General features: G+C 38.5%; 3 protein-coding genes across 5 annotated transcripts in view; 1 reads left to right on the top strand and 2 right to left on the bottom strand.

Moving 5' to 3' along the window:
• Positions 1-15070, bottom strand: part of LOC144628556 (cilia- and flagella-associated protein 337-like) — a 30851-nt gene extending 15781 nt beyond the window's left edge. The window contains exons 1-11 of one of the 2 annotated variants that reach the window (XM_078486672.1): positions 14120-15070; positions 12156-12255; positions 10608-10823; positions 9110-9144; positions 8777-8846; positions 7148-7201; positions 6471-6579; positions 5284-5371; positions 1352-1485; positions 1072-1170; positions 624-726 (exon numbers count right to left, since the gene is read on the bottom strand). In XM_078486672.1, the coding sequence (XP_078342798.1) occupies positions 624-726; positions 1072-1170; positions 1352-1485; positions 5284-5371; positions 6471-6579; positions 7148-7201; positions 8777-8846; positions 9110-9144; positions 10608-10823; positions 12156-12255; positions 14120-14199 (1088 nt within the window). In that variant the 5' untranslated portion in view covers positions 14200-15070. The remainder of the gene's footprint in view (positions 1-623; positions 727-1071; positions 1171-1351; positions 1486-5283; positions 5372-6470; positions 6580-7147; positions 7202-8776; positions 8847-9109; positions 9145-10607; positions 10824-12155; positions 12256-14119) is intronic. The other variant, XM_078486673.1, reaches the window with a different exon arrangement.
• A 2522-nt stretch (positions 15071-17592) lies between these two features.
• On the bottom strand, positions 17593-19975 carry LOC144628558 (ubiquinol-cytochrome c reductase complex assembly factor 5-like). 2 transcript variants are annotated; one of them, XM_078486676.1, is made up of 3 exons: positions 19746-19885; positions 19423-19645; positions 17593-17681 (listed from the first exon to the last, which is right to left on the bottom strand). In XM_078486676.1, exons 2-3 carry the CDS (start codon positions 19528-19530, stop codon positions 17598-17600), a joined length of 192 nt encoding a protein of 63 aa, XP_078342802.1. In that variant the 5' UTR covers positions 19531-19645; positions 19746-19885; the 3' UTR covers positions 17593-17597. The 2 variants fall into 2 exon arrangements, with proteins under 2 accessions (XP_078342802.1, XP_078342801.1); XM_078486675.1 differs by lacking the exon at positions 17593-17681 and having other exon boundaries at positions 19432-19645; positions 19746-19975.
• Positions 19976-19985: 10 nt separating this feature from the next.
• Positions 19986-26156, top strand: LOC144628557 (G/T mismatch-specific thymine DNA glycosylase-like). Its single transcript, XM_078486674.1, has 7 exons — positions 19986-20081; positions 21522-21723; positions 22466-22535; positions 22645-22780; positions 23408-23490; positions 24753-24826; positions 25217-26156. The coding sequence occupies exons 1-7, from the start codon at positions 20041-20043 to the stop codon at positions 25361-25363; spliced, it is 753 nt and encodes a 250-aa protein (XP_078342800.1). The 5' UTR covers positions 19986-20040; the 3' UTR covers positions 25364-26156.
• The last annotated feature ends 1313 nt before the right edge of the window (positions 26157-27469 follow it).

The raw sequence follows: 27469 nt of genomic DNA, 5'->3' as shown, positions 1-27469 counted from the left end.
AAATAAATAATAATAAAACATTTTTAAAATCACTATACATACAGTAACCTCTACTTTGATTGCCGTTCTTTATTTTGTTCATCCTTGGCAATGTTTATTGATAAACTACACTTCACGTAGATGAATAAACTATACTGAACTCGCAGAAAGAAAGAAAACGTTCGTTCAACTGATGGGACTATGAAATGTCCAAGAAGTGGCGCTTGCTACGATTGGTCAGTTTGAGTTCATTATTTGCGAGTTTAAGAATTTTTTTCGTGAATTGTTGAGTTATATATTATAATTTTTCATGCACTTGTGAACTGTTTAAAAAATAGCACAAAGCTGCGCCTCGTGCTACTCTCTCGTATTCGTCAAAATTTCTGTGTGCTTCTATAACTCAACGTTTCCTGAGTAATTATTTTAAACTTAAAGAAAACAAGAACATAATATCACGATTTTAATTTATATACATTATGTGTAATGTGTTCAATATCCATGTAAGTCTTTTTTTTCGGACCGTTTTTATTTGTTGATGAAGTAAAATCGACAAATAGACTACACGATTAAAAACACTCCATTCGCGTCAAGACAAGGACAGGCAATAATTTGCATTTTTCTTTCTGTCGATACAAGGTACTTACGTTCTCATGTTCATTTTGGATTTCTCTATCCATCCAAGCACCAAAGAGTTCTTGTAGTTAGTTGCACATGAGATGAAGCAGTCTAAATGAGCTGAGTACATCACTGCGGTGACCACAAGAAAATTTAACAGTTCAATAACACACGAGAACTTACATACAATTACAACGCACATACATAACTACGTATACTTTACGATTCTTTTATTTTTTTTTTGGTGAGCAATATTTCAATGAAAAAGACCTTGAACATATTTTGTTTATTTCGATAATTTGATCTCGCCGTGGATGGGTAGAAACACAATACTCCAGGCATGTTTCTAACAGTTTTGAATGCAAATGCCTCTGTTGAGGTGAAGTCTTTCTTTGTGTTTTGTCCAACGTCTTCAGTTCTCTTGTCAAGTAATTTATTTTATTCATTATTCTAACTAAAAGAGCTTACTGTACCAACCTTGTCTTGCCCATTCAGTGTGTCCTTGATGTTTGACAAATCTCGCATTCTTGTAATTGCCTTTGTGGACATCTTGGATATTCACGTTTAAACATACATCTGCACAGATAAAGAAATAACATTGGAAGCTGGAAGATTGCAAGAAGCGTTGACCACAGTACATGTACAACAGAATCCGGCCTTACGACCGCAACCTCGTTAAAACGGCCACATATGTTTATGTAACGGCTTACAGAGGGCCTTGAATTGTGCTTCACTCGCAATTATTGCAATTATTCACCTTGTTTACTTCCTGCAGGCTGGGACGGTCGGTCAAATAATGCCATTGTTGCTGCTGAAAACAGCAGAGCATTCACCTGACCATGAACATCTCCAAACACAAGAATTGCTTCATTTGTTTTATTGGGGTTGCTCCTGCCAAGAACGACATCTATGTTGTTATTATTATACAGATAGTATCGAAATTAAAGGTGCTACAGGTACTTCATAGTGCATTTTGACACTGCTGGTCATTTTTTTAGTTTATGATTCGTAATCTGTATCAATCTTCCTCAGTCCTAACCATTTTTCGTTTGTTTTCGGTTTGTTATTACTTGTTTGGTGTTTTTTCATCCAACATATCTATGCTTTTGAAGTTTCGACCATTTGAAAGTAATTTTGTACATCACTTTAAAGTAAAATAGCTCTTTTAATCTCGTCAGAAACTTTAGTGAATTCATATAGTATTTAACAATTATTCCACGAGCGCGCGTTGGATATGAGATAGTAGATAGCGAGGCGCAATCTCATATCCAACAAGCGCGAGTGGAATAACTGTTTTATTAAAAACGCCCAAAGAATTGCAATAATTGAGCTCCCCAGCTGTCTTCGTTCACGCGTTCTGGCTACCATATTTGTGGTCAATGGTATATGAGCTCATATAACATTGCCTGTTAACCAATCAAAATGCAGGAATTGCAATATACCATTGCTAGTTTTTAATAATAATAATAATAATTTATACATTTATATAGCGCTAAAACTATAAATATTCTAAAGCGCTGTTTACTATATGTAAAAATAATATAAAAATATAAAAATTAGAATGAACCTACATACAAATCAAACTAGAAACAATATGATTGAAAAGTTAAAACGCTTAAACACGAAATGCTTTCTTAAAAAGGAAAGTCTTCAATTGACTTTTAAAAGTCTCCACTGATGACGCTTTGCGAATGTCAACAGGAAGCTCATTCCACAGGGAGGGGCCTGCCTTGGCAAAGGCTCTATCCCCAAAAGTTTTCAGCATTGTCTTAGGGACAACTAGCATATCATGGCCATCGGAACGCAGGTTGTACCGACCAACAGGCTTGGTCTTCAAAAGGCCAGAGATGTAAGGCGGAGCTTTCGCATGAAGTAGTATCACCAGTAGCAGTATCTTAAACGTCACCCGGTACCGAACAGGAAGCCAGTGTAGTCTACTTATTAAGATGGGAGTAATATGGTCAAATTTAGGGACCAAGCAGACCACACGTGCCGCGGCATTGAGAACCCTTTGTAGACGGTCATATTGGTATTGTGGGAGACCATAGAGTAGTGAGTTACAGTAGTCGAGATGTGAGGTGACGAAAGCATGCACCAAAATCTTCGTTGTTTCCTCCGAAAGGAATTTCCTGATCTGCCGGATGTTATAAAGACTGCGGAATGCCTTACTACACACTTTCCCAATGTGAGAATTCATTGACATGTGGGAATCAAACCATGCTCCAAGGTTGCGCACCATCTTCACAGGTTCGATCGTTGACTCTCCAACTGTAATCTTGTCGATATGAATCTTGGACAATTGCTTCCGGGAACCGATGATTAAAAACTCGGTCTTGGTGTCATTAATCAGAAGGCGGTTAGAAAGCATCCAGGCACGGACATCAGCAACACAGTTCTCGATACTCCCCAGCGCAGCATCCTGAGACACAGGTGGGTGTGGTCGGAAACACAGATAGATTTGGGTGTCGTCGGCGTAACTGTGTGCGTTGGGCAGGTGTTTGTCAATGATCTTGAATAATCCAGCCGCATAGAGTAAGAACAGGACAGGTCCCAGACAGCTTCCCTGCGGAACTCCCGACTCAAGGTTAAATGCATCCGATTTATGGTTCTTGATTAATATCCTCTGCTTTCTCTCAGATAAATAAGATGCTAGCCATTTCTGTGCATCTCCAATGACACCAAAGTCCTTTTCAAGGGTCTCCAAGAGGATTCGATGGTCAATGGTGTCAAAGGCGGCACTGAGGTCGATCAGTACAAGAAGCGTAACCTCCTGTCTATCCATACTGAGGAGAATGTCATTTTGGACCTTTAATAGGGCTGTTTCCGTGGAATGATGTTCCCGATACGATGACTGATTCTCAGGGAGAGGAGCGTTAGTAGCACAGTGCGTAGACAACTGGGAGATCACTGCCTTTTCAGCAGACTTGGCTACAAACGGCAAATTACTAACGGGTCTGAAGTTCTTAAATATAATAATGATGTTGTTTATTATTCATTCAAAATATTTCTGTGTTTCTGATTGGCTTTCGATCCCCGGCTAATTCCAGCTCTTCGGATAGCGCCGACCAAATTTGGAAGAAATTCCAATTATTGGATCGCAATCATCCAATATCAAAAATTATTGGATCGCAACCTCGTTTCCAAGAACCGCTGACGTCACGCGACTGAACGGCTTTGCTGCCGAGCAGGTTGAAAGCGCGAAAATGTCCGCTAGATTTGAGCATTACGAAGAGGTAAAATTTAAAGTTATTAGAAGACAAGGAAAGTCAAAACACAGAAAAGCAACGAAGGGGAGTCGATCGATTTTGAAAGCGTATCTTCAAGGGGAAAAGATCCCTGATCCAGCCACAACGGAGGACTTGGAGCGGTTTTACAAAAATTCTACGTCGAAGTAAGCAAGAACAATGGAAACTTGTACTCGAAAACATCGCTTTGTGACATCAGATTTAGCTTTTAATAGACACTTCAAGCAAGTGCTAAATATCGACATTATAAAGGACAAAAAATTTAATGAAGGTAACAAAATTTACAAGCGAACGTTGTTGTGTATTTGTGTACTTTGCCTATTGTCAAAACCCTATTAAATCCATTTTGTGCATTTGGAGCTCTGGAAATATTTTGAATGAATAATAAAACAATTATTGAATTCGGCTTTCGTATGATATGAAGAATTATGCAGATCTCGGAGGGTGTTATAGTTGCTAAATATTATATACGTACTGGGATTTACCCACTGAAAAGCCGCAAAGTAAATTTTCATTCGCAAACCGATTTAAACCAATCAAATGGTGATTATCGCTTTTTTCACGAGTGAGAAAAATGATACATCCAATCAGACGGCTGCGTATCATGCTCTTTGACGTGTGAGACGTATCAAGTTGAAGTTTTCATTCAAGCTGATTGGCGGTGTTTCGCACACAAACCATCTCTTGGTGTAGATAAAAAAGTTTTTTTTTTTTTGTGTACAATTGCAATTCCAAAGTTTTCTTGAAACTTTTTTGTTATTCCTAACAAAAAAGGAAGTGAAAAGCCCATTGTTATTCTGCAGAAGAATACGTCGAAAAACAGGAAGAAGAACACACAAGGAAAATTAAAGCAAAGCGGGACGTGAAACTGATAAATGGGCTATTTTTGACAAGCGAAAGTGCACGATGGCTTCAGAAGAACTGGACAAGTAATTTTCGAAACAAAAAGAACCGAAAAAATGACTGTGGAGGCAGACACAAAGCTGCAAGACGTGCCGTTGACCGACGAAGACTTTGAAGTGCTTAACGCTTCTATTACGAAAGGTTGGACGTACTGTTGGAGTATCTTCGACTGAATTGTTTACTAAAAAGGGACGTTCAATGACTTCAATGACAATCTCCGTATGTATTAGTTATTATACTCGTGCCTTCGACAACGAATACCTTCAGAAATCTCACTCGTTCGCTGCAATCATGCACTTCTTTGATTTTTGATACTTTACCAACTCGTGAGTATTCTATTTATACTTCTGTACCCTTTAGGGCAGAAATTTTATTTTATTTCTGCATGCGACAAGGGATTCGCTATCTCGCACGGCATATACTTTTACAAGTCTTGCTGCATTTCGGCAAGCTAATAATGTAGGGCTTGTCAAAATACAAATGACAAGGTATCAGACGACCGCAATTAGTCAAGATTATGTACAAATAATGCAGGACATACCAGTAATTCATACATAGAGGGGTGTGTTCAAGCCCTTGTATTCTGAACTGGCAGTTAAACTCTGACTTTGAACTCAAGTCGTATATAGCTGAAAAGAAAATACATAAACATGTCAGCCAAAACGTATTGTAGCACCTGTATTAGTGCAGTAGACTTAGTTGCCACCGCTTTTTCTGCATTTTCTCAATTAAGTGCCGGTTCTCCAAGTTGTAGTTTAATATAAGCCCTCAAGTGTTCGAGTTATAACAAGCTATTGTTTTTATAACAAGCTATATATATAACGGCAAGATACACCTAATTGCAATAAGGTTGCCATAGAGAAAAGGAAAAGTCAAAATAGGAATTAAATAAGCGCATGCATGACGTTTATTCGTACAAATGGCCTCAAAATACGAATGAATCAATTTATTTTGTTACAGCATAGAAAAGTGGACTCAAAGTGTACAGATAAAAACTTGTGACTTAACTACTACGTTAATTAATTCCTTTTTACCTTTTTTTCTACGACAATTGCAACGTTACTGCAATTAGGTGTATGTGTCTGTCGGAAATAATGAATAAAAGCCCGTGCTGTAGTGTAAACACCAGGCTCAAATAAACTGCATGAGGAGTCAATTAAATCCCAGTTTACCAGGTCAATTTTGAAATAACGATGGGGGCATTGAATCAAGAAATTATCATCATGGTTAACCTGCCTGAAATCATGCCCTCTCTCCCTCCCTACTAGGGAAAAAAACGCCTGATCGCAGGTCACATCATAGTACGAAAACTACACATTTTTATTGTGTAAAATACACATTTGTGTATTTTAAAAGAATGTTTAAAAACATTTTTTGCTCAAATTTTCCTTTTTTATACACCAAGGAAGAACGTCTAGTCTATGTCAGTGTTAATCTATCACTTTCCTGGTTAGCAGGTCACATTTTTGGACAGTTCTTTTACTTAGTAGCTAGATGAAGTAAGGAAACTAAGGCTTCGCTTGCAAACGACTAAATGCACAAATTAAAGGGCAACCTGGAAAATCGACTCTCTTTTTCCTCCAAAATTAAAGCACAAGACTGTGTTCCTCAGGAGATGATGAAAAAGAAAATTAAATCACTTGTGAAACTCCTACTTACCATATGGCAGAATCGTTTAAGTTGAAAGGTTTGCAATAAATTTATGATTATGCACAACATATACTTTACCTATTTCTTTACTAGTGAGAGCAAGTGCCAGTTTGTAGATATTTTGCATTGGCACAAAGTCTGTCACCCAGAGATCTCTTTGTTTTACTTCATCTTGATCTGTTTGGACCTAGTGAAGAACAGGAATTTTAATTTAAAGAAGTAAAAAGGTTGTTGGTTCTTGCACAAGGCGCAGCAGAGTCAAATTTGTTAAATTTCAAACGTTTTAACCGTGCACAACGATATTGTCAGCGTACATGATCCAGTGCCTTCATGCTAGATTTGTTTACAGTTCGTCTGGTGATATTATATTACGACAAAGTTTGCCTGACAAGGTTTTGCTTTTTTCAGATTTTTTTTTTTCAGAAAGCTTTTTGACATAAAGAGGGCATGAAGGGCCGAGAAAAAATTTTTTAGCCTTGAGTAGCGTCCACAAGCATTGCTGTTTGTGGATGTCGCATAAGGATAATGTCACAAGCAAATCGGAGTGAAAGCTAACCACAAGCAAACCAGAATAACTAAAGCTAACTGCAAGCAACCCGGAGTGAAGCTTATTATAACCACAAGCAAACTAGTGACATTCTGTCATTCCATCATTCCGCTGAATAGGGTCAGCCGATCTGACCATGTTATACAAATGAAATATTTGTTCGGAAGAATGTTCCACTTAATTTGTGTGTTATATCATGTGTTCTCACCTGTACTGTTCGTAATGGTTTCATGTTTACTGACCAAAGAGAAATTATCCCTTCCTATAAAAATCAAGATAAAACAACGACAAAAGGTCAATCAGTACAACAGTAGTTGCATGCCAACTAAGTGACAATACCATTAGAAGTGTTTTTTATTGTTATAGTGTCAGAGCAAGTGGCAGTAACACGGTGATGGTAAATGACAGTGGAAGCAGTTGGGGTTCTGGTAAGAGGCAAATTAAATGGCAGTCAGGCAGTATAAATGGATGGCAGCTGTGGTAGTCGTAGTGTACATGTGCCCAGTGAAGTATTTGGTAAAGGCAGTCAGTAGCTGTACCCCAGGGGGGAACTCCGGCTTGAAAATGACAGGGATGATCGAATGGAGGCAAAACTCAGGACCCAAAATAATCCCTAAGTCTTCCGACATTACCCAAAAAAATCCCTGAACCAAAAAAAAAACCGCCAAAACATCGCTTGTCAAATTACCCCTAAATTGCCAGGAGGGTCAATAATATAACACAAAGAAAACCATAAAAAATTGAAAGCACGTGTTTCGCGCTCGAACTCTCCTTCTCCATAATTACACTAAGGCCGTGCCAAGGCACTTTAGTTCGTTTTTAATACCCAAAAAAATCCCCTATTTAAATCAAGTCACCCCCAAAAAATACTTTCCAACCCAAAAAAATCCCGGAATCAAAATTTCAAACCCAAATCCTTCGATCATCCCCGTCATTTACAAGCCGGAGTACCCCCCTGAGAGCTGTACATGTACTTTAATATAGTGATGCTCGGTGTGGCAGGCCTAGGGAAACTGTAGCTGTCAAGTAGCAATGGCACTTGAAGTGGTAACAACCAGTGGTAGAGATAAAAGTGGATGTATTTATATGGGTTGTGGTAGTAGCAGTGGTACCGGTAATATTAATTATTTTGAAAGTAGCGGCAGTGACAGTGGTAGTGGCAGTCATAGTGGTATTCATGAATTCATTGTGTGGTAGTGGTTGTAACTGTGGCCGAGTCATTAGATAGTCAGGGCTCGAGACTAACGGTAGCCAACTAGCCAAAAGCTAGTAAAAATGCAGTTTTGGCTAGTAGGTTTTGGCCTTTCACTAGCCAAAATGGCAAGTGAAAAAATCAGGCATTAGTGGCAAGAAACCGCATTTATTAAAATCGTCTCTCAGAGAATATAACTAACAAGTAAACTGTTGACATTATAGAATGTGAAGCTTTAAACAATCTAGTTGACAACAACGCATGCAGATGTACAATTGTTATGGTGAATAACATAAGCCCAATTTTGTAAGAAAAAACCATGAAGATTTAAGGAACATTTAACGGCTCAATGTTTAAACATTATCGCACAGTGTTTGACCCTCCCCCCCCCCCCCTTAAAAGAAGAACTATGGTTAAAAACTGTGGCTAGTAGAAAATAAGTTTTGGCTAGTGAAATCAAAGCTGTCACTAGCCACTTGGCTAGTTAGCAAAAAAGTTAGCCTCGAGCCCTGGATAGTGGTAGTGGTAGTCATGATAGTGGCAGTAGCAGTGGTAGACTAGTAAAATGGTAGTGGTTGTGGGAGTGGCAGTCTGTGGTAGCTGTTATGATAACATTCAGTTGTAACAGACTGTTATGTTGCTTACCTTACTAACTGCAATGTATCTTGTTGGATTCATCAAAGGAGATATTCTTACAATGGCCTCTTTGTGAGGGCTGAAATATTAACGCACAGCAGATTATCGAACCGGAAATAATGGATTCTTACAAGTCATGTACATTACATGTACATTCCATGACCTCTGGAAACTATAACTTGTTACTAACACATGTAAGAATTTCTATTAAATAAATATGTATTTATTTTTATGTATTTATTTTTATTAGAATAATTATATTAGGTAGTTATAAATATGTATTTATTTATTATTTTTATTACACGAAATGTAAAAAATATTTAACGTCAATTAACTTCTTACCATGTAACATTTCTAAGCTCTCTCCACTGAGGAACCTACAGTAGAACAGAAATTGGTTTATTAGTGTCTGTTCAAGTACACTACATATATATATATAGATAACTGCAGACAGTACTGTTTCGGCCTTCTATATACGATTGATATGTTGCAAAAAGAAAACGTTTCACACACAAGAAGTTTTTTGAAGTTGTTAAACTTAATTCAAAAAGTCAAAAGTGCGGTGCATTTGACTACTATTGAATCTGTTTTATGTGAATTCGTGTTAGGTGAGGCAACTGAGCTGTGATAACGGCACCCACAAGTATTCCAGCTGGCCAAATTAATAAAACTGTAGCAAATGAAAGACTTACAGTAATGTTTAAAAAAAAAAAAAAAATTTCCTGTTTCAATTTTCTGTTTATTACCACTTTTTCCCAAACATACACTGCTTCAGTCATAATTTATGGCCCCTCAGTAGATGGCAACAAAAACAATTTCCAAAAAGGAGCTTTATTTACATACATTATGTACATGTCGTAAAAAATGTTGTCGTTAACCATCAAGGTAGAGTATAATGATAATAAAAGTACTTTTCGTTTGTCTCACGACGTAGTGTCACTTGTGATGTAGATTGTGACGTTTCGACTGCACAATGCTAGTCTTTATCAGGCGATAAGGTCGACTGGTAGGGTGTAACCTTATAAAGCATGCTGCTGTGCTGTGATTGGTTGGTTGGTCCAATGTAAACCATTATTTGGTCAGCGGTAAACTTAAAAAAAAACATTCGACCTCGATGAGTTCTATTTGGTCAGCGGTAAACTTCAAAAAAAACATTCGACCTCGATGAGTTCTATATGTGAGCCCGCGATATGGTCATGTGATACTGGTCAGCGGATATCTTGTTTTGACAGCTGTCAATTGACCATGACATGGATGTCCAATATCAAAGATGTAAGCTGGCATTAACCATAACCTTAAACCGATTTCTGGAGTATGGCCGCCATGTTGCGCAACTTCGTCGCACGCGCCCGCGAGTCATGCCGCTAGCCATGATTACCATGAAAAACCAAAAGCATGGGTTCTGTTAATTTTCTATGGGTATGGGGCTCTGCTCTGCGGCCCTTTGGGCCGCTGGGAGCTCCGCTAAAATGAAACCACAACATAAATGTACTGTTCATGCACATGCCGACAGAGGAAGGGAACAGGGGAGTGGGAGCCTGGGGGAATAGAGGGTAGAAAGAGAACAGAGGGCCAGAAGTAGGATTCGCAAGGTGACAGGAAAAAAGGGAAATTGAAAACAAATTTTGTAATATTTTGAAATTATCACAAAGAGGTGAGAGCCTAAGGAATGGGGCAAGAAGCAGGAGGTTCAGAGCCCTCTGTCTCCTTCCACAACTACATGTAGACACTCCTGGCCAGTAGTAAATGTAATGGGCTTACATGTGCAAGTGAGCTTTCTTCAGAAACTTAAGACATTTACCAGTGCAGTTACAAAATGTATAGGTATAGATTCCCATACCTGGGTGGTTTTCATTCGGTCATCTTTCTCATAGTATTCAAGCAGCATATGAGAACAGAATTTGTCCCAGTCAACATAACCTTCTTTCCCGACATCAACTTTATTAAACAGATCTTCATATTCTTCTCTTGCCCCTTTGTTCAGTACAATGGAGAGGATTTCACAGAACTGGTCAACATCCAAGCTCAGCTCACGTTCATGACCAGACTGGTTTATCTGAAATTTAAAAAAGAGGGAAGAAAGATAACAAGTGAGTACAATACAGGCAACTATAATGCATATTTTAATTAATGGTGGCTTATAATTTTATTAGCCAGGTTTAAAGTAGCTGCCCCGGGAGTAGTTAACATTTTTCCTTAGTGGCCATTTGGTACTTCAACCTATTTAATACTTTAAGTCACCAAGATATTATAATCTGTAAATCTGTGCCCAAAAGGATGATTGAAGTGAAATTTACGGCGTAAATTTCCTGGGAAAAAAATTAACTAAAGAATACAAAGATCAGTTTACAAATCCCAGAAACATTGTGGTATTGGTCCCTAGTAGGTTTTAATAGCAGAACAACTAATTTTTTTTTCGAAGTGAATCCATAACATACAGGGTATTTTTTAGTTCGGATGATACTCAAGCTCTGGAGTTGTCTTCTTATATTCACCGGGATGGCGACTTGTTCTACAATTCAGTTGCCAGTTCCAAATTTTAGTCGCCATGGCAACTAAAATGGTCACAGCTTTGAGGGTTGGGGAGAGCAGGGAGTTTAACTCCTGATATTGTTTACCACAAGTCCAAGGTGATTGTGCTTGTCTGCTTGTTTACTGCAAGTTGATGTTTTAATAAAATTTTAATCTGCACCACTAGAAAATATCTTCCCACAATGATTCCCGTTTGTTATGTGGCTTTCATTTTGCCAATAAAAGACTACAACCATGGCCATATTTTGTTGGAAAACTCTCAAAGAGATGAATGTATGACCATAGCAACTGTTAAATACCGGTATGTGTCAGTACTCCCTTTCCCCCTTGCAACATTGCCAACATTGCCTTTGTAATGGGGGCACTCAAAAAAGTTTTTTATGGGGAGGCTCCGCCCCGAGCTCTGACCCCTTACCCCTTTATATACCATTTTTGATAGAAATTGTACCCCTTCCGTATTACCTTTTACTGAAAAAGGGTACCCCTTTCATATACCTAAAAGACATGGCATAGACTTAGACGTTTTCTTGTCATTTTCATGTAGGGTTTAATACATTAAAATAATACAGCCGTAAATTGCATCTGTTCGAAATATTTTACTTAAAGGCGCTTTTAAATAACTAAATGACAGATTTCCATACCCTTTCGTATACCAAAACTTGGAATATCCCTACCCTTTCAGTACCCCTTTCGGGCGGAGCCTCCACGTATAGGCCATTATAGGGATCCCCCCCCCCCGGGTTTGGAGCTAACAGTCCATGAAAATGAACATTATTAGCTAAAATACTGTGAATTTTAAGTTCCTTTTAAACAGCAATGGAACAACAACATAAACAGCTAGTTTGTAGATTTGTACCATAAATGCATCCTGGACTGCCTTCAAATCATGCATGGTTAGCCTGTTAACCAGCTTCAAACCAGCGTTATAGGTTGTCATCTTGGGTTCAGTTTTCCTGCTGGAATAAATATAAGTTCTAACCACAATTGAATCATGCTTGTAGAGCTAATATTAATAATTTTAACATGCTTGCCTGCTACTACAGTTATGTGATTTAGAAAACTTAATACTTAACATAGCCTAGTCCAAGTGCTGCAAGAATATCAGTCAGAAAAATCTGCCTACTCTCTACTCATGAGATGAGAATGCTCAGTAAAAGAATAAAAGGTATCTATAAGTCTGTTCATATGAATTCTTGTCGTTTTTCTGTGTCGGGAATCTTTACAACCTCCAAAAATTGTTTATGGTTACGCATTGTTTTTTATAAAAATATTTGTTCGAGTTTTTTATTGTAAAAAACAAATTGACGTCAGTTGTTGGCGACTCTGTCCTGTTATTGATCATAAATTTCATCATAACATTGTCAAAGGGATCCACTTGCCTGTAGCTTGTGGATCCAACCTACTTTGACAATGTTATGACAAAATTTATGATCAGGAACAGGACAGACGTCAATTTTTTAAATGGCCTAGTGGTCAATGTGTTAACATCGATCAAGATACCTCTGGAACGAGACGAGAATACATCGAGCCAGAACCCATAAACATTTTTATACATGTACATTGTTATTTACAGTCTAGAGGGTTTTCCAAGTTCTTATGGTAATTGATCCAAAACTCAGTATAAAACTCTCAAATATGGCAATTACATGTATAATGATAGTTTTTCTTACAATCGAGAATTTAACTCAGTTACGCCCGGGGTATCCAATCGAACGTTCGGTAATCGAACTCAATCGAACACCAATCGTTCGATTGGGTTCGGTAATCGAACATAATCGAACTCACAATAAAATTTGGTCAATCGAACTCAATCGAACGTTCGATTGTTGAACAGTGAACAATCGAACTCAATCGAACGTTCGATTACCAAACAACCAACAATCGAACTCAGTCGAACGTTCCATTACCGAACTCCTGTTTGTTTATAAGTTGCGTACATATTGTATGGTGCACCGTTCCCCTAATCCTTTTTTGGCGATTCGCCATACCCTGGGCCATAGGACGATTGTCTGCACAATAGCCATGGGCACACCAGTCGGCCACGTGGTTGGGAGAAATTTTGCCAAATGTGTGTTCTTCACATATTGAATACAACTGCCAGTGTTGCAGTGAATAAAATGGTGCAACTTCTGTTTGAGTGTAACGGTGAAAAGCAGGACAGAAACCATATCCTTCCTTCTAATATAGAAATGTAAACAATAGTGCATTTCAGTTGTTTTACCGTCGTTTTGTTCTCTTCTACCAAATATATTTTACTAAACATTGACATTCAGTTCGATATTTGGACGTTTTTATATTACTTCCATTAAATTAAAGTTGATTTTGATTAGTCCTTCGTGATTTACTTATCAAGAGAAAGATTCCAAACAAAATCGAACCCGATAGAGTTCGATTGTGTTCGATTGGTTCGATTCGTTCGGAAATCGAACTCACAGCAAAATAGATGTTCGATTTTGTTCGATTACCGAACCCAATCGAACGATTGCTGTTCGATTGGGTTCGATTGATTTTTGGTTCGATTTTGTTCGATTGGATACCCCGGGGTTACGATACGATGGCATCGAGATTGAAATCAAAATAATTATTAAAAGCTTATTATTTTAGAAAAATGTACGAAATCTACATGTACATCCTCCACATGGAAATAGTTTCTGATGATGTATTAGCAAATTATTGATTCAGTCTATAAATCTGTAAGTCCTGCAAGAAGGGGATGGTAAAACTTCGCGGGCATGATTTTTATTTAACAAAACGTTATCTCAGTTTGATCGATCGCGCTTTTTTAAGATGAAGTTATTACTGTTAAACTTGTGCACAAACCTTTCATTGCTCCCTTCTTGAGCCTGCTCTGTATTTGATAGAACAACAGAAGAATCTTCTCCTTTCGGTGATTTAGACATTTCGCATGTTTAGAGGCAATAAACATTGGTGATCTTTTGTATCATTCCAGCCGCCATCTTCTATGAAGGAGAAACCGGTACCGGAGAAACCATAGCAATGACAAACTAGTGCCAATCTTTCTCGGCAATTAACGACCTTTTCAGCGCCGAGAACTGAGTCGAGAACAAACCCGAGAATCAAAAGGTACAATGTGTAAATGTGGCGACGTGTTCATTTGTTCCGAATCCATCGAGAAAATGCATTTCTATTTTATTTTATGTGCCTTATAGCTTATTAAGTTGAACCCTTCCCTCGGGGTCTTGTGCTTCCGAAATGTTTACAAGAACGGAAAAGCTTTTTCCCATTCTTGTTCTAAGCTTTTGCACGAATAATCCTGTAGTGTCAACTAGCCGCCCCTGCAGAGGATGGGTCTTGTTTTGCTGCATTAGATGATGAATACGTTTCCACATATTTTTTGGCTACTTCTAAAGGGGGTTTTAATTAGGATATGTTCTGAAACAGATATCGATGACTGAATGACGCCCGGGCATCTTAAACAAACATTCACATTGAATGTCACGTGCAAGTAGGGCTTTCCACAAGTTTCCCGGCAACTTTTGGCAACTTTTTATATTTCGAGCAACTTTTTTCCCTTTAGGCCATTTTTTTTTCCGAGCAACCTTCTCCACTTTGAGCAATTTCCACCACCATCGGAGACCCAGGGGAAGTTAGTGGGGACGGGATTTTCGGGTAAACTTTCGCCCGAAAATCCCTTCGTCCCGATAAGCTGCTCGTCGCCCCCATTAACTTCCCCTGGGTCTCCGAGGATGAGCAATTTCTAGACCAAAGACCTCCGAAGATTGTCCGAGTGTTGTTTGAACGCCATGCGAACATTTCCGAGGAAGATTTTCAAGGAACATCCGAAGACGTTTCGACTTTCGACTCATTCCGTATTTAAAGATTACAAAATTAGTCAGCCAACATGACGTCATCGATATCTTCACAATTTTCTCAGTGAAAGAGATCCCTGTAATTCAACAAATTTGTGACCGAAAATGTTATTTAGATACTTCTGTTTGAGTGAAATTGCATGAAACTGCTTAGAAATCTTACCTTCAAAGGGAAATTAGCATACATTTGGAGAAATTTTCTTGATAAAACGAACCTTTTTGGATTTTTGAAGCAACTTTCCAGCACCTTTTTCAGAAATTTCGAGCAACTTTTTGAAACATTTCGAGCAACTTGTGGAAAGCCCTTAGTTAAATCTTATCATCTTCATCATTATCATAACTATTATTATTATTATTATTATTATTATTATTATTATTATTATTAAACTTTTTTAATCAGTTACTACAGAGAACTTTAAATATATATACACTCACGATAATTTTGCTTTCTTGTCGGCTTCAGTCGTCACTCATATCATAGTTCGTGCATACAAACAAACAAACAAATAGTCCTGGGGTTCTGCGTAACGTTAAAGTCCCTATTTATAGAGCACTACTCTGAGAGCAAAGAAACCATCAGATCTGATGCAATTCCAACACAGCAATACGATCCTTAGACGGGCACTTTAAGTTAAGGCACTCCATCAGACTGGACAAGGACAATGTGTTAGCTGCTAACGGAAGAGAAGGATGTCTTTCAAGTGTAAGGACCAAACAATGCCGGCCGTTTTTGTAGTATTTCGTTCTACTTAGAAAAGGAGGGTGTGATATCAAGAATATTACAGTGCGACGCGCCTTACCGTGGCCACCCAGAAAACTTTTTTACAAGTGTGCTCTCGTAATATTATTATTTATTTGACGAACACGCCTCCTTGCAAAGTTGAATACGATCACTTGTTACATCGTATTTATTAACAAAACGCAGTGAAAACGTAAAATGTTTATTTGAAGCGTTTAATCAAGATTTGTGACAAACAGGACACAAACAATATGTGATTGAACAAAAACGGGGCAAATAAATATATGTTATGGGTACAGAATTTTCAGTTCATTAATGGCAATGTCGTTAAACCTTCTCGTTTATAAACGTCCTCCTCCAACTCATTATAAACAAACGCTAGAGGATCCTGGAGAGACCCTCGCGATTTCAACAACAGTGAGCAACAAAACACAAAAGGAAAGTTCCTTAGTTATAGCTAGTTATGACAACACGTACACCGGAACGCAGGCATTGTTGATTTATTTTGCTGTACAGCATCCACCCTAGTTTTTGCAACACCAGACTTTTTCAGTCTGATTTTCAGGGTTTTGGATAACATTTTCAGTTGCCGGATTCAAAGTTTTAACTGGCGGACGTGAGCGGGGAAGGCGCAAGCCTTTGGACCGGAGTCAGCAACTTCTAGGGTGTTCGGGGACATGCTTCCCTGGGAAATTTTTTTAATTGGACTCTCTAAACTGCCATTTCCTGCGTTTCTTGGACCATATGCCTTTTTGGCATTAAAAAATGCCCACAAAAAATGAACTGGTTGATTTAGAAATTATAATTATCAATCTGCAGTTGTTCGGTTTTTAGTAGATTCCAAAACAGACTCCAATTGGAAAGAGAATGGGTTAATCCCGGGCATGAAAGATGGTTTTCTTAACTATTTAAACATTAATTAAAATAGTTTTCAGCAAGTCCAAGTGAGCCAAATAATAGACAACTCTATCTTTGATTAACAATTGCAAAACCAACCGATTTTCAAACTTCTGAAGATAAATATTTTTTTCTGAATCTACCGAAAGTTACATGTCAAACAACCAAACGGCGTCCAATGTGAAACGAAACCCCTTAGCAGTGAGCGTGGGGGACAAGCCTGCAAAATAGCTACATAAATGGGGTATCTAGCACTTTTAAAGAAAGATTTACATGAATGCATGTTTGATTCTCCGGATTTGCGCGTTTTCGTCCCCTGAATTATAAGATTTGTCTATGGCTGATAAAAAATATCTCACAGAGGGGGAGGGGGGGATGGGCACCCCAGGACCCCCTCGCTACACCCTTGGTTTTTTTTAACACACATTAAAATTACCAAAGCAGTATTCCTTACTAGTATGTCATAGCAGCCTTATTCAAGTGATATTTACTGGTTAGCTCGACCACAAATAAATGCCTGAACCTCGATATCAAACGCCACTGGTGTTTATCACCATATGATTTGTCTAGAGGAGAATAACAAATCAATGTAAAATTATCTAGAAAGAAAGTCATCAGAACCTGACGTCAGGTGCAAGGGTCCATTGAAGGCCAGAAGGTATGCTGGGAAAAGAAGGTACCAAAAGAGGGATATGGCGAACTATTTATTTGTAAGATTTTTCTTAAAGATTTTTCATTTTTTCCCTATGGTTCCCTTCCCCCTTCCCCCCTCAAAATTACAACAGAGAAAATCTTAGTAATCTTAGTGACCAGATTTTAGGCTTGGAATCTGCTATTCTTTCTTTATTGAAATATATTTTCTCCATCCTGTTTGTTCTGGTAAATCTTTAGGATTCGGTGGAACATCTGGAATTTCCTGTTTAAAAAGAAAGTTAAGTTCATTACAGTACAGTCAGAACAATTTTATCTTCAAAAAAATAAACAGTGCCATGTGGAGAGCCTCCCCCCTCGGGAACCTAATAATTCTAACAAGCAGCTATTACTAAGGAAACAAAATACAAAGGAAGTAACTATTGCAAGCTATATAAGCTTTGTTAAATCTTCAACAATGCATTGATAAGACTGCCGCGGACAGAAAGTGGTCTACAGATGATCACCAACCTTAGTGAAACAACAAGAACAATTTATGAAAATAAAACAAAATATTTAACTGCTAGACATGAAATGTAAGTTTATGTCCTAATGCTCAACTCATTTCTTGTTTGACTTAAAACAAATTTCTCTTGTAATTTGTTGGAATATCTTAAGCAGAGGTGCCTACCATTAAGCCCCTCTTCACATTAGCATGGTAAATGGGCTGGCCTATTGTTAGTGAGAGAAAAAAATTCTCTGTTCATTTGGGACTGGGACGGCAGAACATTTTTCAATTGGGGGGCTGACTAGTGATTTCAATTGGGGGGTTTACTAGACTCTTTTCTTAGAAGATCTTTAGTTTTTCGTTAAAAACTGAGGAGTTAAAGCCCTCCCCCAGCCACCGGCTTCAGCCAGGTTCGATACAGAGGAAAGAAGGTGTGCAAAGACCATGGAAATGAGTTTGGGCATTAATAACAGTTCAGAAAGAAATAAAGGTGCCACATGAAGTTATATAATTTGTGCCTGCTGTAGCTTTGCCAATTCTTGTAACTCTATAACTTTGCTATATGTGGAAAATACTTCAGACAAGGCACAATCATGTTTTCTGCCACAATTGTTTTTCATGCCAGTTAATAAATATGGAGATGGGGTGTTTTAAAAAGAAAGGAAACAGTGGTGAGATAAAATCTTAGAAACCAGGCCAGCCTGCTAGTTGACCATGCTAGCAGGCTTGAAAAGGCTCCAGCTCTCTAGAAAGTAGCAAAGGGTTTATGTGTGACGCTTGATAAGGGCAAAAATTAGATCGTGACACGTGAAAATAGCTCGAAAAGACTTGTGATTCATGAAATTTTTACTTAATCTGCTGTTTCAAGAATACCTGACACGCAAATTTGGTTCAAATTAGTGCGTGAAACAAGATCACGACCCCTCCCCCCTTTACTACCTTCCCTCTAGTCTACTGTTGGGATCCTTATGCCTCCTTTAATTTCAAGCATGCTGATTTCGTTTGGATAATTGTCAGCCTTTTAAGGGGTTTTTGGTTCTGGCACTGTGGAGCATATTCTCACAGAGGAGTGAGCAGGATGTAGTCTGTTCCAGATATTCAGCTGGTTGGGGAGCAGTGCAGAAACTGTCGCTCTTGGCACTAATCACATTTTTCACACTGCTAATAGAGTGCCTGGAACAGGCTCAAGTAGGGAGATAGCCTGTTTCAGCATTGGTTTGTAGCAAAAGGGGCGAAAGAAAACTGCAAGTGGCAAGTGAAAAGTTGGGAGGGGACTCACACCGTTCCCCGTTTTTTTTCTTCTTTGCAAGCTGCTTTCTTTCATGTCTCTCCCCACGTCACTTACCAAACGCCTGGAACAGGATAGCTTGGATATGACTGCACTTACAATTCACTGACCCATTGCCATTTTTGTAAGAATTCCGATTTATTGCAGGCACAGGTCAGTGAGGTGTCAAGACAGTCCCATTCAAAGTTTTGGGTAAAAAACAAACAAACAAGAAAAACAAAATAATCTTACAAGACTTGGTTTGTAGTACAAATGAACCACTTGACTTCCCGCCAGCCCTGAAGCTAAGCTGGCAGTTAAGAATGTTAGATATCTTGGCCACGAGACTCCAGCAGGCATAGTCAGTTCACGTACAAAGTTGTGCTGCTGTGTGTTTCGTTTTACTTGTCTTCTGGTTCGGCTTGTTTCTGTCTTTGCAGTCGTCTTTCTGCCTCCTTTCTGACATAAACGTCATCTAAATTAAACAAAATCAGGTCAGTTTACAATCGTTTAACTGGCGCCTTGATGACAGATTCTGAAATATAAAGCTTGTAAATACCGAATCGATCACTTACAGAAAGTCTCCTTTCCAACGCGAACTTTAATCATAAACAGTTCAATGCCAGCTCCAACCAAAAAAAACAATGGCAGGAATCTATAGACACCAAGGCGTCGTTTAACCGCTGCTAGTTTTTCTAGCAACATTCAATTCTGCAGGCAAAACTCTATGAAGAGCGCGTTGTGTTCAATAGCTATCAGGAGTTATCTATCCGCCATATTGAATTGATTACCGCTGACTGTACTACTGCAGACTCAACAATTTGATGTAAACATTCGACTTTCAAGAAAGGCCGGGCATTGATTGTGAAGATGCAGAATCAAGAGAAATCGTCTCGTTACAGTCCATACTTGTGAGTAAAATATAGATGCACAACTTTTTATATATATATTTTATCAATTTACTTGGCTGGATCGATTCATTTCAATGGCAATTTATTCGATTCGATGACACAAAGTTAAAGCTTATCGACTGCGAATTTTCAGTTTTACGGATTATGCCAGTTGATCTACAAAACAATCAATTTTATATTTAATATTTTCGCTAAGTAGGTGTTTTTCTATGTGTTTTTATGTTTGGAATTCGCTTCACCGTAAACGTTAAGGTTTTCTGAGTTAAAATTCGTATATCAACCCGGCGTAATACACTCATCATGATATTAAACCAACCTCGCTCCCAGGGTAACTCCTTTTCGGACTCTGAGTACAATGTCGAAGGAGGAAAAGGAGATACAACGTGAAAATGAGGTTGTATTAAAGCTGAGGGAGGAGAGGAAGGGGAGGAGACCCCAGCTGTTTCACATAAAACGAAATTACCGGTATAGGAGATGGCTGTTTAGTGGATGTTGGCTTGTCGGGGACATTTCACGGTACCCCAAGCTAGAAAAAGAGGTCAGATCAGGCCAAATCCCCTCAGTACCTTTGACACAAATAATTAGCAATTATCCTGCAAAATCGCATGGAAATATATTAACTGATCACCAGAGGCACGATCCTAACTTCAGCATTAAAGAATCACAACCATTCTGGTTGATCCAATTTGAAAATTAATCATTCATTTTCCTGTCATTCTATTCAGATTCAAATATTTTTTCAGCCAGAAATGTACCTTCTTTTGAATTGTTAATTACTGATGGATTTCAACAGTACATTAATGTTGCTGACAGAAGAATATAGAGTAAAATTAACTGTACAGAAAGAAATAACTAAGACTTATTATCCCATGCTCCAAATTTAAATGGTTCTTATATTTATGATGGGAGGCACAGTGACCTCATGCATGGCTAGGGCATTGGACTCTGGATCGAGTGGTCCGGGTTTGAGCCCTGGCCAGGTTCATTGTGTTTATTCCTGGGCAAGACACTTTACTCTCATAGTGTCTCTCGTCTCTCTCCACCCAGGTGTATAAATGGGTACCGGCAAACTAATGCTGGGGGGTAACCCTGCGATGGACTAGCATCCCATCGCATATCCAGGGGGGAGTAGAAATACTCCTAGTCGCTTCATGCTACAGAAACCCGGATCAACTCCAGCCTGTACTGTATGGGCCACTAGGCTTTACCTTTTTTAGCTATTATTTTATGACACCATTTAGTTTGCAATTTTAGTATCTCACATGTGGAGGCTAAAGCTTTATAAAATTATTGAATTTCCTTGCAATTTTTAAATCAATTTTATGATGATACCTATACTAGAACAGTTAAACTGTTAGAAAATCCTAAATATTTAAATAGTGAACTTTACACAAACTCTAAGGAACAAAACTAAAAAAAAGTGTATCAATGAATGTGTAGCATAAAGAAATCACAACTGCAAGAGAGTGGTCAAGATGCTGGAGGCAGCAATGAGACATCCAACTTAGGAGAACAAAATCAGCCAGGAAAATCTCCCAAGAAACAGAGGCGAGCAGTGAAAAGATTTGGAGAAATGTCAGAGGAGGATGTACTGAAACTGAAACTACCTGAACATTTGGATTACAATTTAGATATTTTATTTGTAAGTGTTTTAAATCTTATCACTGTCTATTGTTAAATAGTCTATGCAAAGAACACAGTTGGATTGTGGATTTAATGTTTCACTTAGTGGCTATTCCAGAATTTAGTTAGACTCTCCTTCAGTTCTCTCACCGTTCTTTCCCCGGATCCAGTGATCTAAGAAGAATGCGAAAAAATAGAGGGCTGTAAACAGTCTAGGATTTAGTGGACAGTGGATTAAAAGTTGATTGAGAAGGGCAGATCCAGGGGGAGTGGAGTAGGTGGCTATCCAACCCCTTAAGATCCACCAAAAAGATATAAATAAGAACATTAAAATAGAATTAATAAGGACAATGACACTAAGAAGGGTGTGAAAATTATAGATAACTTAAGCTACAGTAAAATTGAAATATTTGCTAACATCCTTGCCTGGGTCATTCTCTATAAAAAAACCTGGTCCTAAAATAAAATAGTGAGCAAAATATTTGTTGACGTCAAAACTGGAGGACAAAAAATATAAACAAAAGAATCACGCGAAAACATTGCGCGAAATTTAAACACTCGAAAATTAATATCATATTTTGTATCTCAAACAATAAAAAATTTACATGTTTGGAACTGCAACTATAGCCCTCCTTGAAAATATCTTTCCGTCTTGTTTTCGACCAGCACCCTTCCTCTGATTACCATTTTCTTCAGCTTGTAATTCGGCCAAAACCTCTGCTCACATCATGATCTTTAACTCAAGACTTTAATGTTCACAGGTAGGAATAAATCCAGGATTGATGGCAGCATATAAAGGGCACCACTATGCCGGAGCAAATAATCATTTCTGTGGGTAATTTTTTCAATTTATTTTCCGAGGTCCAGTGGTCAATGCCTCAAACCACATTTTTGGTGGCAAAAATTGAAACTTATAAACGTGCGAATCTTCCCTCTACAGGGCGCTGCTTGTATGAATCTGGCCTGGTGCCAGAGAGGTTGACATACTTAGATGATGTTAGATGCCCATCACGATACGGAATAGGATTAACAAACATGGTTGAACGTACAACAAGGGGCAGTGCCGACCTTTCAAGGTGATTTTTAAGTAACCACGAGCGTATGAGATATGAGTGCAAGTTCCAAGTAGTCTTTAGCATTTGGACCACTTTGTTTGCCAAATCCAGAGTTTGCATTCAGCTTTGTGAAGTACTTTGCACCCGCAAGCTCCCCCAGGGTGACGTCAACAGATGGTACACGTGGTTCTATATCTTAGAAAGTACTCTATAAGTTTTAGTCCACTGCAGACTCTTTGACTTTACCAATTTGCTATGTGGTTCACTGTCGATATTACTCAGTATTCCTGTAATTTCATTCTTGTGGCTCTGTCATAGAGTGGCCTGTGAGTTCAAAGGGTTTTTGTCTCATCCCTTAACTCAATGATGTACTTTTATTTTATCAATTCAAGTCCTATGAACAGCTTTGGGTCAGAACTGAAGTCATGCAACATCTTCGCTAGTCAGTTCACAGTTTTACTCAGTGCAGCGAAAAGTGGTTGTACTAAACTTTTCACAGGGTAAACCGAGTAACAGCCTATCCAAGTAGACTAGTAATACTCATTAACTGCATCTTACATTTTATGCTAATTGAAAGTGGCTGACTAGTGAAGGTACGCCTGTAGTTAAAATAATGAACGGTCAACTAGTTTTATTGTTTTCTTACAGGCAAGAAATGAGAGATGGAAAAGATGAGTTTATACGAAAAGTGGTGCATTACAAGCCATTAATAGTTTGTTTCAATGGAAAAGGTTTGTGCTAAAACACTGGTAGTACCGAACATGTGTTAGAAACAGGAAAACAAAACAAAAACAATAAAATGCTCTTCACTTAACGTACCAATTTACAAATTGTGCGCGCAAAACTACAAATGGCTACAAGCTACCTACCTATACCTATATCTCTCCATGCCATAAGGCACATAAGGCTTTGACATTCTCTTTCCACCCACTACGATTTGCTGCAAGGGCTCTGACATTCGCCCATGACTGCCACCCAGCTGTTTGCCTTTCATCTTCAACCATCCTCCTCCATGTTGTTTTCGGTCGACCCGGTCTTCTTCTCCCTTCTGGCCTCCACTCCAAAGCTGTGACACAATGTTCCTCTCTGCCTTCCCTCATTATATGGCCAATCCAGTTCCATCTTCGGCGTCTGATCTCATCGCTCGTTCTGTTCACTCCTGTATTCTCCTGGATTTGTTGGTGGAATATGGTCTGAGGCCACCTTATCCTTAGAATCCTCTTCATACACTTGTATTGGAAACCGTCCAGCTTATTTGCTTCTGTTTTCGTAAGTTTCCAAGCCTCGCATCCATACATCAAAACTGACCTAACAATTGTTTTAAACAATTGTACCTTCGTCTTCCTTCCAATCTCACTGGTGTTCCATAATCTTCGCATCCTATAGAAAGGCTACAAACTATCTGTCATTTACAGTCTTAGCTTTTTGAGTTTGTCACGTTCCACCATTTTGGAATTTGCGTAACTGTCACATAGTAACTTTTGTGATGTAACAGAGACAACCGTCTAATATCGTGATATCTAGAATAGCAACACATATAGGAATGTTTTGGATCATTTTAATCTTTTCGTGCGCTACCGTTTTGAAACTTATGAAACTTTGTTAACATGGTTAGTTTTAATATAATAGGAACAACCATGTCATGAGTTCTAAAATGCATGGTAACAAATCAGGGTGACGCAAAGAAATCCACCGTAAGGAAAAGATGAGGGCTGTACTTTTTACCCCAATACCTTCCAAACCTAACACAGCCAATTGGCACGTAGAGAAGCAATTTTGACATTTTTGCAAAATTCGTCCCTGTGTTTACAACATTGTGTATGCAAGGATGGAAATTGTTTAAATCTTTTCTGAGCGGCCGGTCTTAGGATTTTCCTGGGCTTAGAGTTGTGGGTGAATGTTGAAGTCGCCATCTTTTTCGGTACGGTGGAGTACAAGCTAGCAATTACTAAGCTGTTGAAGTATGGTACTGAAATATTTTTTTTTCTGACAGTAATCTATGAGTTATTCTCTGGATCCAAGTGTACAGTCGGCCGACAGAAAGATCCCATACCTGGTACAAACACAGTAAGTGTAGACTGTATTGCCATAGTGAATGCAGTTAACCAGACATGAGCTAAGAGCCCACACGCTGGTGGTAGCAAGACCCTTTTGGGAGAATCTGACTTCGGTGATTTTATGCGAATGTTGACCAAAGATTTAGAGTTGATTGTTAATTAATGTTCCTGAAAATGCCTTTGTCAGCACTTGCAACTTCAAGGGCAGTGACAGTAACATAGGTAATGAAAATGACAATGACAATGACGATGGTAATTGCAATAAGACTGGCATTATATTGGCATGACGATGACGATGGCAACAATAACAGCGACAGTGACACTGGCAGTGGCAGTGGCAATCATAATGATCTAGGAACTCCATCAATTCACTAAACGTCGTTTTGTTTTTCATCTGCAGGCTGTATATGTGATGCCTTCCACATCCGGCAGAACACAAACTTACCCTCGTGCGACTGACAAGATTCCTTTCTTCACTGAGCTAAAAACTCTTCGAGAAGAAGTGAAAAGCAAATCCGCGGACAATTCTTGTATTAACAGACAGTAAAAATATCAACGAAAAGCAAAAGATATAATTTGTTGCACTTCAATGAGATAGACTACAACGCTACACCACGTTTATTTTTTAAGCGATTCTTTCCAAACTTTTTTTGGTACCAACTACAAACCTCAAAAAAGAGCATACTGTATGAGACAAATTGATATTCTAATATCAAGGAAATCGCTTTAGCATTTAGAGACCTTAATCAAATATCATAGCGCGATACAATATTTATGTTATGAGGTTTTTATTTTGCCCAGTAACTATGAACCTGAATTGTATCTTCGTATCACTTGCAGACACAAAGGGGCGTATTGCAGGGACACAACACGTGCACGCACTACAGGTCCCACTGTGCCGTGATGGGACATGCCGCTGCACGGTGTCCACGCTACATTTTCTTATGTATGTGCAAGTGGTTTTGTTCACGTAATACGTCCCTCCTATATGTTCCTGCATGTGTTCATTATATTTAAACATAATACCTCAAAAAGTGATAATAAAATAATGTCAGCTATTTATTTTAATTTATATATAATGCACGGGTTTCTTAACATCTTGGCTTTAAGCAGAACAAAAAAACTACAGCTATTGTATTTGTCTGGGAAATTAACTAAATACAATTTTCATGACACTGTCAGCATCTTGCTTTCGGTGGATTATAATATAGGAAAAAACTGCGATCGTCTTCATAATCCATAATTGATCGAAAACTTTTGGCGACGCGATTAGCCATTATGGTTGATGACTTGTATAATCGATTGTCGTGGAAAAATTAAAAAAAAAACATATGAAAAAAAGAAAACTGTGTTATGTCTAATGGACTTGCTAACACTTACATCAATGCGTTGTTTAACATAAGAGTTAAACCATCGGAAACCGTCAAGGAACAAAATGGAGCCGAGGAATCTCAAAGACCATTTCACTTCCTCGATTTATGAAGTGTTGAACAACTGTTACCCCAAAATGCAGAGGCGACGGAGCGTTTGAAAACATGGTGGGGGGGGGGGGGGGGCAGCGTTTTCCAAGCCAAGCGCATACCACCACCCCTCCCCGTGGGGGCGCACCCCCGTACTCAAATTTCCCAAAATGTCTTCAACAGTGTCCGCAATCGATTTGTGACAATGCATAACCTGGCAGTTCAGACGATCCTGCTTTAGGGTGCTTTTTGGGTTGTTCTTTAGACGTCAGAGGGCAACAAATGTACGCTTTGAAGTCGCTGATGCCACAAGTAATGTCAAATACAATCTTAACTGATTGCGGATCTTTCCTAGTAGAGTTTCAGTGATGAAATGAGTTTCGTTAAAATTCCTATAGTGAATTCACGCTTGCATCAACCGATTAAGTCGATTAACAACTGTTCAAGTTGCCGTAATATCGTTTCTGTTGTGTTTGTTTTTCTTCCTATTGCGTTTTCAACCTTCATGGTAGCTGTCCCTTCACTTGCAACTGTGGGACGTCGTGTCTCTTTGCTAATTCCCCCCTCCCTTTTTCTGGAGGTTGATTCTGCGGTATCCTGTTTAGTGTTTACCGTTCTTCAGAATAGTCAACATCTGTGATTTTTTTAAAATTTAATTGTCTCTTTAGTTGATCCAACTGGTAAACAGGAGCTAACAGCTACTTGTATAACTCATAATTCCTGTATGTCGACAGAAGTACATGGATTATCGATTATGGACTTCTGATGTCGATAGATATTTCAAGTACTCAAGTATATGTTACACTGAATTGAAAAACTTTGATAAGCAGCCGAAAAAACGTGACAATGATCGATACGCTGATGATTTTCTAATTCTGGCCCGATTAGTTGCTAAGGAAAGATAATTTCAATATGTACAAGTTCTTAGAATAAGCGGTTGAAAACATATATACGCAACAATGTAAATATAAATTGGAGGAAAGTAATCTGAAGGTCCGACACCCCGCTGAAGATGGATATTTTGAAGAAACAACTAAGAAGCAAGTCCTGTAAGTAACCCACTGGCAGTTCAATACTGAATATATTTAATTTAGTATTTGTGAGCATGATCCACCGACAGCTGGATTACCGGGCTCAAAGCTAACTCCCGCAGAAAACTCTTCACACCACAACAAGGAACACAAAATTTGAGA

Source organism: Oculina patagonica, chromosome 10 (genome assembly GCF_052425735.1).
Source record: "Oculina patagonica isolate OP01 chromosome 10, crgOcupat, whole genome shotgun sequence".
In the NCBI taxonomy this organism is placed as follows: domain Eukaryota; kingdom Metazoa; phylum Cnidaria; class Anthozoa; order Scleractinia; family Oculinidae; genus Oculina; species Oculina patagonica.
The sequence above is the reverse complement of the archived record's forward strand: the minus strand, read 5'-3'. Positions and strand labels throughout refer to the sequence as shown.

Coding starts and splice junctions, on each gene's coding strand:
- LOC144628558 (XM_078486675.1), bottom strand. CDS start 19,875: ATGTTGCTAGAAAAACTAGCAGCGGTTAAACGACGCCTTGGTGTCTAT. Junction 19,646..19,745: donor CGTTGGAAAGGAGACTTTCT/GTAAGTGATCGA, acceptor TGTTTAATTTAG/ATGACGTTTATGTCAGAAAG.
- LOC144628557 (XM_078486674.1), top strand. CDS start 20,041: ATGCAGAATCAAGAGAAATCGTCTCGTTACAGTCCATACTT. Junction 23,491..24,752: donor AGTTTGTTTCAATGGAAAAG/GTTTGTGCTAAA, acceptor TTTTTCTGACAG/TAATCTATGAGTTATTCTCT. Junction 24,827..25,216: donor CCATACCTGGTACAAACACA/GTAAGTGTAGAC, acceptor TTTCATCTGCAG/GCTGTATATGTGATGCCTTC.